At 45.6% G+C, this 10,147-nt stretch overlaps 2 protein-coding genes and 1 long non-coding RNA gene across 5 annotated transcripts in view; 2 read left to right on the top strand and 1 right to left on the bottom strand.

Annotated features, from left to right (window-relative positions):
* ggnbp2 (gametogenetin binding protein 2) overlaps positions 1-4,738 on the top strand; it is a 5,988-nt gene extending 1,250 nt beyond the window's left edge. For both annotated transcript variants that reach the window (XM_068599726.1, XM_068599727.1), the window contains exons 3-14: positions 191-271; positions 378-631; positions 866-964; positions 1,317-1,430; positions 1,518-1,727; positions 1,877-2,051; positions 2,156-2,344; positions 2,440-2,584; positions 3,011-3,136; positions 3,240-3,388; positions 3,471-3,683; positions 3,944-4,738. In XM_068599726.1, the coding sequence (XP_068455827.1) occupies positions 191-271; positions 378-631; positions 866-964; positions 1,317-1,430; positions 1,518-1,727; positions 1,877-2,051; positions 2,156-2,344; positions 2,440-2,584; positions 3,011-3,136; positions 3,240-3,388; positions 3,471-3,683; positions 3,944-4,147 (1,959 nt within the window). In that variant the 3' untranslated portion in view covers positions 4,148-4,738. The remainder of the gene's footprint in view (positions 1-190; positions 272-377; positions 632-865; positions 965-1,316; positions 1,431-1,517; positions 1,728-1,876; positions 2,052-2,155; positions 2,345-2,439; positions 2,585-3,010; positions 3,137-3,239; positions 3,389-3,470; positions 3,684-3,943) is intronic.
* Positions 2,406-5,731, bottom strand: LOC137802131 (uncharacterized). 2 transcript variants are annotated; one of them, XR_011079946.1, is made up of 3 exons: positions 5,131-5,731; positions 3,199-3,334; positions 2,406-2,561 (listed from the first exon to the last, which is right to left on the bottom strand). It is a non-coding gene; the product is annotated as an uncharacterized lncRNA (long non-coding RNA). The 2 variants fall into 2 exon arrangements; XR_011079947.1 differs by having other exon boundaries at positions 3,213-3,334.
* dhrs11a (dehydrogenase/reductase 11a) overlaps positions 5,061-10,147 on the top strand; it is a 16,218-nt gene continuing 11,131 nt past the window's right edge. The window contains exon 1 of the mRNA XM_068599728.1: positions 5,061-5,559. Within this exon, the coding sequence (XP_068455829.1) occupies positions 5,428-5,559 (132 nt within the window). The 5' untranslated portion in view covers positions 5,061-5,427. The remainder of the gene's footprint in view (positions 5,560-10,147) is intronic.

Genomic DNA, 10,147 nt, shown 5'->3' with positions numbered 1-10,147 from the left:
GCAATGCTGTCCCAAGTGTGAAATCAGTGTAATTTTAAAGTAACCAATCTTTTTTTGCATTAAAGTATGCATTGTAACAACCGTAAAGACAATCTTTGCTCATTCATATTATCATCATGCCTGAATCAAGTTAGTTTCTGAGAATTTCCATCGTGTACATTAACTGTTGTGTATTGTTTCTTGTCGTCAGATGGTGATGGAATTTTCTGACAATGTCATGGATGTTGACAGCCAAGAGATAAACGCATCTCATTGGAAACAATTTTCTGGCGTGAGTAGTTTTAATTTTTCAGTGCAATGAAGCTGATCAGTGTGTAGCTTGTCTCCCTGTGACCTGTCCACAAAGTGGTAACTGCATGGTTCCTTTGGCCTTATAGTACCACTCCAAGTTGAAGCAACAGGACTTGAATATCGCCATGATGGTGACATCCCGAGATGTGTACAGTGCACTCTCTCAGCTGGTGCCATGTGTGGGCTGCAGACGGAGTGTGGAGCACCTCTTCTCGCACTTAGTGGAATCAGGGAACCCAGCTCTGGAGCCCCTCACAGTGAAACCCACGGGCCTGCTCTCTGTCACCAAAGCCTGCTTAGCAGACGTAAAGAAGCTCTACACCCTCTTCTACGTCCACGGGTAAGATACAAAGAAAAGTATGTTTCTTTCATTTTTACTGCTAAATGAATCCCAACATGTATCAAAAGACAACCGCCAAAACCAACAGTTTTCATAGAATATGAGCTCGAGTGCTTTTGGCAGGTGAAAACAGAGAGAACAAAAAATCTAAACTTTGAACTTGGCACATTGTCGGTTATCTTAGGTACTGATGCAGGGTATTGTGTTCTTACTTTTTCTTTTCTTTTTTAACAGGTCGAAGTTGAATGACATGATTGATGCCATTCCAAAAAGTAAAAAGAACAAACGCTGCCAGTTACACTCCTTAGACACACACAAACCTAAACCGCTGGGGTGAGTAATATTTATCTCTATCAGTTGTTTCTTTCTCTGAAAACATGAAGGATGTTATTGTTTGGATGCTGTGTTTGAGAAGCAAAATAGTAACTCTTCCAGCAGGCAGGACAAGTGTATTTTAAGTTGTTTTTTATAGTCAATCGAAGTAAAGATTAAATTACACTAGAAAATGAAATGTGTGTTGAACTCCAGCCTCCAGAACATCTTTGTCATCCCTTTTGTACCATTTTAAATGATTTTTATATACAAACATTAGTCACAGGTTTAAGAGATGATGATGATGATGATGTTGTGCATTGTGATGTGCAGTGTGATGGCAAAGTCATAATAGTTGTATGTTTGCTTCTAGGGGAAGCTGGATGGATGTGTGGGAGCTGATGTCTCAGGAGTGCAGGGATGAGGTGGTCCTCATTGATAGTGCTTGTCTCTTAGAGACACTGGAGACATACTTGCGTAAACACAGGTGACGTGTGACTCTCGTAGCCTTTATTCCCCATATGCCGTTTGAGGTTTGGAAAGAACTCTATTGACTGTGTTGTGCCTTCTTCAGATTTTGCACTGACTGCAAGAATAAAGTGCTGAGGGCGTACAACATCCTGGTGGGGGAGCTGGACTGCAGCAAAGAGAAGGGGTACTGCGCTGCCTTGTATGAGGGACTATGCTGCTGCCCCCACGAACGCCACATCCATGTGTGCTGTGAGACGGACTTCATCGCTCACCTCCTGGGCCGGGCAGAGCCCGAGTTTGCAGGAGGCTACGAGTAAGTTGAGCTTCCTACTGTGAATACTACAAAGCTATTTTTTTGTATACAATCGAGCAAGGCTGTTTTATTTTAGGCATTTTCCATTATGCCCTGTTTCTTTCAATGTATTTATACATTCAGTTGATGATTTTGCTCCTTTTTTAAAGACGCAGAGAGCGGCATGCCAAGACCATTGACATTGCACAAGAAGAAGTCCTGACCTGTCTGGGTATTCACCTGTATGAGCGGCTGCACAGGATCTGGCAGAAACTACGAGCAGAGGAGCAGACCTGGCAGATATTGTTCCACTTGGGAATTGATGCACTTCGCAAAAGTTTTGAGGTACTACTGAGCCTGTGTTTGTACGGTATACTCTCGGACGGATTCATCAGACGATTAATATATTACGACTGTGCGATCATGTGCTTATTATAATCTGCTTCCAGATGGCCGTTGAGAAGATGCAGGGGATCAGTCGGCTGGAGCAGTTTGTTGAGGAGCTGTCTGAGGAGGAGAGAGCCAAAGAGCTGAAGCAGGAGAAAAAGAGGCAAAAGCGAAAAAATCGTCGCAAAAACAAGTGTGGCTTTGACATATCTGAACAGGAAGGAGAGGATAAGGAGAACAATCTGGTTGAGGTGCGTGTGAGAAGTGCACATCACATCATTCATCTGCAGCTGCACATCTGTTTGCCTGTGTTTTATTTGAGTCTGTCCCATTTGTTGTGTTGCAGGGTTCTCTTGAGTCTGTGGAAAGCACTTGCAAGGTCTGTGGTAGCCCCGATGAGGAGGAGGAGGAGGAGGCGGCGGCCAGATGTGATCAGAGCATCGCCGCTAGTGGAAGCACTTCCTGTAGCTGCACAGACAACATCAAACAGGGTAAAAATGCACACAGGCTGTCATTCTGTCATATTCCTGAAAATCCTTGAATGAAACAATGCGGCTATTTTTATTAGCTTCTGAGGCTGAGAGTGGTGAAAAGTATTCAGGTAGACGAGGCTGTGCAGTTGATGTTTGCTCCACTCGTTTCTGGTGCATCGACTGTCAGCGGCAAACCGCTTTATCTTTGTTGGAACCCTGAATAGACGCACTGCTTCAAAGATCCTTTTGGTGTCTATGATTATCCGATCTGTACAGCTTTGCTTGGTAGTGTCCTTCATTTGTATTCATCAGTTTAGTAACTTAAAATGTATCATTTCAGTAAAGTTTTAAGTCAGGAACAGTTTGTATATTTACTGTTTTTGCCTCACAAACAATGACCCTTTGAAACCTGTGTTTTATACATGTTTTTCCATGTTTCTACAGATGTGCCTCCCCACAGCAATGGTAGTGACTGCGGCTACTCCTCAAGTATGGAGGGCAGTGAGCCAGGATCGCGAGAAGGCTCTTATATCGCCTGCTCTGAGGGAATGTGCAACCACGACGATGCAGGTGTGGCTCGAGCAGGTCTTGAGATACTGAGAGAACCATTTTAGGGACTTATTAAAACATACCTTGCTTTACTTACAATCGTGTCTTTGTCCACCTTCTGCAGTAGACGACCCAAGTGCCCATCACTGTGCTAAAGACAAGGAGGAGGAGGGGATAGACAGTTGTGTGGAGTGCTGGCCGCACCCTGTGGAAAACGCTCTATGCAAGAGTAAAAAGAAGAAAAGGAAGGGCAAGGGTTTATGCAACGATCAGGTGGGAGAACAAACTCAAATTCATATCCTGTGAGCGGAATATTTGACGCTGAGTGTCATCTAAAGCATGCATATTTCCGCAGGGACAAAAAGGTGACGGTTGCATGTCGGAGGGGACCGCGACAGGCCGCAGCCCTCCATCATCACAGCCTTGCCGAACCAAAGAAATACTTTCCTCCTTATGCGGCGACACGTTCGCCAGCATTGCGCTGCGATTACCGTGGGCAGCCACTCGAGCTAACCTCAGCCTTGATGCGAGGACTCCAGAGGGAAACGCAAGTCTCATGGAGCTTCTGGTGAGTCATAAATGTAGTTTAAGATACTCAAAAGTAGGGGTAATTTGACTGGTCGCAGCTCTGTCATGCTATTGAGCCTTTATGCACAATGGCGAGGCTCTTGAACTAAGTAGAAATGGCTCCTATATGAAAGATCTATAGTCTGGTAGTCTTTATATTTGTCTATGTTTCCGTTTTTTTCCTCATAGGAATGAATGAATACACTGGTTTGATTGTGTCTCTCGTGTAACCTCTTGCCCTGTGGCTGTGTTCCCACACAGGAGGATTCAGAAGTGACTTCAGATGAAGAGAACTGTCTGACGCAGGATGAAATCCAGGCCTTTTTGGAAAGAAACCGGTCCTTCTACAACAACCGCCGCCAGTACAGACAACTCCTGAAGGAGAAGTTCACCAACTACTGCCGCGCCACTGAGCGGAGTAAGCCCGTCTGTGGGAAGTGGTTTACCACAACCAGTGTCAACTAAGTGCACTAATGGCACCTTCCCACAGGGAAAACACACGTGACCACTGCTGCAACATCTTTTAGAAAAGAAATAATGATGAAATACATTTGATGTCTTGTTCAGACATTTCTCTTTTTTTAAAGTAAACGTGATTCTTACTTTGGGTTGGTCACCTCTGTCTTTCTCTCTTTTTCACTTGCACACCAACACACTTCTCCATCTCATTTCTTGGCCACTTTCTCACATGTACTTGTTCTCTTCGACCGAGCCAAGCTGTTGGTCGTTGGTCCTCTGTAGGGTAACGGGCTGTCGGGTCAGAGCACAGTGAAATCCGTAATCGGTAACACTTTGCAAGCTGTGACATTCGGGAATACATTTTAGGAGTCTTATTTCCTGTTTTCTTCTTATTTTTCTTCCTCTCCCTCTCTCTCTTCTCTTTGGTGACACGTTAGTGTAGTGGTGAAGGTTGTACCAATAAATGTGTACAGAAATTCTAAATATAAAGATTTTACAGAGAATAAACATCCATTTGTAATGGGGAATCGGGTGTGACGTTAAGAGTGAAAAATGTGAAAAATTTACAAAATAAAAGATATTTATTAATATGCATTATCATTGTGTTAAAGTGTTTTTTATTGACGCGTGTGTGTCTGTGTCTGTCTGTGTCTATTTCATCACTTAGTTGTTTTGTTTTGAAGACACCTCCTAATATATCGGTGGTATTGAAGTGCATAACTGAATATCACTAGGGATTAATATCTAAAATAACACAACTATCAAAACTACTTAATTTACAGCTGTTTCTTCTTTTTTTTTTTACATTTCCCAACCAAAACCTTGTGTTTCCGGGGAATACTTGGAGGTAACACGCGAACCACTTAGTTATTCTCGTTATCTCCAGCAGGGGGCGGTAGAGGTCTCCCCCACACGCACACACGCCGCTCTTGGCAGCTCGGCACCGGGCTCAAGGAGAAAGTGGGAGGCGGTATGAACCAAACACTCACTCACGCCAGGGCTCTTCATATTTCATCCGGAGGAGCGCATGGATCCGGGCTCAGGCTCACTGCCCGCCGCTGTCTGTCCTGGAGGCTGCGCGCACTGACAGGAGGCTGAAGCTGCTGCGCGCCTCGTTTCTTTTTTGACCGCGTCTCCTCGCCTCTGATATATACATCCGCGGCTGTGACAGCTTGAACGGAAGCCGACAGAGAGGACCGCGGCGCGGGGGACAGAGAAAGAGAGAGAGAGAGCTGTGGTTTCGTGTGTCCGGCAGCGGGGGCAGACGGTGCGGAGGGAGAGGAGCGATGGAGCGGTGGAAAGGCAGAGTGGCCCTGGTGACCGGAGCCTCGGTGGGCATCGGAGCGGCCGTAGCCCGGGCGCTGGTCCAGCAAGGCATGCGGGTGGTCGGCTGCGCCAGGAATGTCGACAAAATAGAGGTTTGGTGGGGTCGGGGTGGGCATTTAATTTACTATCGTCAACACCTCAAAAAAAGATAAGCTAGCTCGTGTTTAGAGCAACAACAACCTGAGCTAGCACACGGTGACTGTTAGCTACCGTTAGCTCCACAACTTCAGCGAGAAACCTCCGAGCCAACGGTCGCCGACCCGCGCGGACCCAACCGCTGAAATGAGCCGTAGCGCCGGGTACCCCGAGCCCGAGTCACGAAGGGGAAAAAGTACCGCATTGACCCTAATAGTTTTAACGTAATCATTTATTTGACTGTTATTGAATCTAACACAACTAACTGTACTGTACTGATTACGTTATAAAACCATGACGTCAGCTAAATCCAGACTATCCTTTCAGATTTCCCACATGAATATTACAGGGATTTTTTTTTTATTGTACCCCGGATTGGCACACAGTGCCACCCACCAAATGAGGCAAATGCTCCTAAACCAGCATTACTCTGCACATCCCGCAAACCCCTTTAATCTGTTATAATCTCTGTTATTAATCCTTTCTTGGAAAAAAAATCCCTCTCTTTTTTTTGATTGACCTTGTGCAGTGGGGTTAGAGGTCAGGGTCAGCAGCAGGACAGAGCTGGCGGTGGGTCTGAGAGGGAGAGATACCTGCCCACAACGGGCGTCACGTGGGACAGGGAGCTGGTGGGTCGCCCTGCCATCCTCCCATCCACCGCCTGTGTTGCGGTGATAAACTGTGTTCAGGTGGAGTCACACCACCTCACCACAGTTCCCAGAGAGGTGTCAGTGGAGGCCCATGGGGTCTTTCAGTGGTTGCAGAGCGGCCTCCGCCTTGTGGGACACCACGTGTGTGTGTGTGTATGTATGTATGTATGTATGTATATATATATGTATTATGTCCGTCTACCTCCTCTAAATCTAACCATGAATGCATTCGAGGCGATCCATTTACAACAACCCAGCCCGTGTAAATGTCCCTTTCCAAACTGTTCCATTCATCCACTCCTTTTATGTCCCTTTTGTCTCGCGATTTTCATTTCTGATGGAACAAACATTGTGTGTGTGTGTATTACATTGTCATATGTTTGCGGTTGTCGCTTCATTAGCTGTATAACGATAGAGCCTCAAGTATTAGTTCCAGTCATGATTATGTTTTGAACTGCGCGTTAAATTTGTCTGTTAAATCAGTGAATTTATGGCTCGTAATTTTTTAAAAAATCCATTATTTGTTGCGAGTACAGACTGGAAGGCAGAAGCTGGTGCAGGCGGTGGCTCCACCCCGCTCACGCTTGTCTCACCATAAGCCACGAGGCCTGTGCACCTCGCTTATCTCGTCAGCCAGTAATTAAGCCTTCGCTCGTCCCAGCTTCCAGCACCGGGCTGCCGAAGGCCGACACTCACACACCTTTCAGACAGCTGCTGCGTTTTTGTTTAGGGCAGATCGCTGTAGCTTAGCAGGCCCGTGGTTGTTAACAACACTGTCATATCTGACCGTTACATGTTACATGGATTATTACATTTGAACACGTTACATGGTACGAGGCGTATAAATGACTTGCTTTTTCCTCACGTCAATCTTGATGACGCCTCGCAGTACTACTTTGGCATTTACGGCGATGTTTACAGTTTACAATGACATCATTTGGTGAAAACTGAACATTTGAGTGACAGATGCAGGAACTCTGCTGGCGATGCTGTGAAAGCACAAACTACAAGACAAGTCATCTCAAAGTCGTTTACTTCTCTCTCTCTCTATTGTTAAAAATAGGAATCCTTACATATTTCAGTCAGCTCTTCATTTTCTCCACCTTGACTACACACATACACACACACCCATGCCCATACATGCATATAGTGAGTGTGAATTGCGTAATAGATAGCCTCGTTCCATTCATGCTGTGGTCACATGGGCCCTGCTGTCAATAGTTAACTGCAGCAGCTTGTTTCAACAAAACAAGGTCACAACATGTCAAACCTGTTTTTATAGTGTTTTCACATTCATACGATCAGTTGGCATTCAAGAGCTGATCACAGCCAGAACCATCTTAATTATTCTTTATGGATTATGAGACATTAAACTCACTAAATGTTTGGTATCTGGTTGTGTGGAGTGACGCGTCTCTCCCACTCTGAGACAGATTTCATCCCTTGGACGAGACCTCAGAGAGTCGTCTGTGCGTCGGGACAAAGCCGGTATTGTGCTCTGTGCAACGTAAACCGGGTTCTTCGCTGTCGTCGTGATAAACCTGGCATGCCGCGAGTGCACAGGGCAAGTGTCCGTCACCAAGTCATTGTTTGTGACTTCCCTCTTGGTGTTTCGCTCTTTTTTACTTTCCCTTTTTTGATGTCGGCGTTGCCTGACAGCAATATTCCCCGCTCGCCGTCGAGTCCACCAGATAAAACATCGCTGAAAGGATAAATGCATTCAAATGTTGGCGCTTTCAGCGTAAATAAAACATGCACAAAGCCAGGGCGGGGGAGCCCCGGCCGCGGCATTGTGTTGGCTGTCTGCAAGAGAGCGTAGAGTTGGCAGCAGGGGAGCGGCGAGCTGAAGGGAGACGTGTGGTCACCATGGGCTCTGTGCAGGAATGGAGACCACGGGGACGGCGTCCAAGTAGCAGCAACGCAGCTTCTCATTAACTCCTGTGAAACCCTAAAAGGCCAAGGGGGAAGACGCTTTTATTCCTCTTGGAGGAACGAGCTCTGTGCTGTCTGGGGACGTAAAAATGTTGAGAAGTGGCCTCCGTGCACAGGACAGCGCCGTCTGGAAAGTGTGCCGTTGAGAGACGTATGTGTGCGCTGCAGACTTTAGCTTTTTCGCAGTGAGATTGCCATAGAAACAGCAGAGAGATCCTCTCTGGAGTTAATATAACTCCATGTGTGGGTTTGTTCTTCTTTTGAGAACCAGTGAAGCTGCTTGATGGCCCATATGTTGGGTTTGTTGCATCTGCTCACCGAGCACGAGGCGACGCAGTAGTACATACACAGCTGTGGATCACTTCAACTCGAATAATAGCCCATTTAAAACACAAGTATTAGATGTGAGACTTCTATTAATGTGTTTTCTTCTCACACATTTGTCAGCAGCGTTTCATACCTCTGGTATGAATTCATAGGAAAGTGATTTAATGTGATTGCTGTAACGTGGTAAAGCGTCATCCATCAGCATCACAGCTGCTGTTGTGAGTGCTCATCGGTGTGAGTAAGAGCCGGCTGCTTGTTGTACTTGTATGTGTTTGCATGATGTGCAGGTCAGGGCTGCAGGAGAGGCAGAGGATGGGGTTTTGTGATCAATCCAATTAATTTGCCATCTTTTGCATTCAGTGATTCCTGGAGAGTAGAGTTTGCGTCGTCGTGCTTGCAGGCCGACAAACATCAAAGCATAGTTCTTCCTCCTTCACGGGTCAATAACCTCGTACATCTACGATCTTCACGCAGCATGACTTTGAATGATTCAATGCTCCAAAGGCAGAAATACTTTTCTATCAAGGTTCTTCATTGTCAAGTCGTCCCAAAGGCAGACAGAACATCTGCCTCTGTGGAGCGAAAACACATCTTTTTGTGTTGTAAGTGAAACAGACATGTCCTGGGTGCCGCGAGGCCGCATCTGTCAACATTCAAAGCTTTTGGCTGCAGCAATTTTAGATCAGATAAATTTAGCAAACATAATTTGTGTGTGTGTTTTTTTTTAATACTGAACAGATTTGTGGTTGAGGTTAGCAAGAGATTGGTAAAGATAATCTGCATGAAATATGTCCAAAGGAGATCATTTACGTCAAATCATTTCCGCTCAACAATAAAGACAAATGTGGAAAAGATTCAAGATGTTTTACTGTCATATGCACAGAAAACAGTTATTCTATACAATGAAAAGATTATTTTGCTCGGTCCTCTTTACACAGAATTACAATAAACTTAAGGTTCAAAACATAATATAACCATTACTCCGGACGCTCGGTACTGACGGCCGTTTGAATACATCGGTCTGATTAGGTTTCAGGTCTTTGCATGTTTTATTTTTTTCATTTATTTTTTTAAAGTTTTGTCAAAGTTCCCGATTGGCTGCCTCTTAATGCAGCGCCGCACAAAGCAGGAGGCTCTGCGCTTTGAGTTCAGTCTGCATCCAAACTTGAAGCCGGTGTGAGCCAGGAGGTTAATTTAAGACCTTTTGGCTGAACAACTTCGACTCGCTGCCCGTTCTCCAGGAGGTAAAAGGCGCTCAGTCATGCTTCAAAAGCCGAGGCGACACCATAAAAGACAATCAGCGTCTCGCTCGCCTGCAAACCCGACGCGTCTGCAGCACCTCCCTGCGCGCTGCGTCTGGACGTCCTGAGACTTCGCGGTGAAAAGATATCACTCCAGACAGGATTCGAAGTGGGTCGGGTCAGACAGGTTTACTCTCTTTGTCTCAAACCTCTGCCTCACTTTGTGTTTCTGTCTCTCTTTTAGTCTTTGTGCTTCTTTATAGAGTTGTTTTTCTGTTTTTAGTTCAGTTTTGTGATGTGCAAAATGTAGATTGAGGTGGTTGTTGAATCGTTCTATATTGTAAAACCCCATTTATCCGATGTACAGTATGAATAATCGTCCGGTCATGACGGGC

This window comes from Clinocottus analis, unplaced genomic scaffold, assembly GCF_023055335.1.
Source record: "Clinocottus analis isolate CAN_PGR_092001 unplaced genomic scaffold, fCliAna1.0.p SCAF_5, whole genome shotgun sequence".
Taxonomy (NCBI): Eukaryota; Metazoa; Chordata; class Actinopteri; order Perciformes; family Cottidae; genus Clinocottus; species Clinocottus analis.
This window is presented reverse-complemented; position numbering and strand designations above follow the sequence as displayed.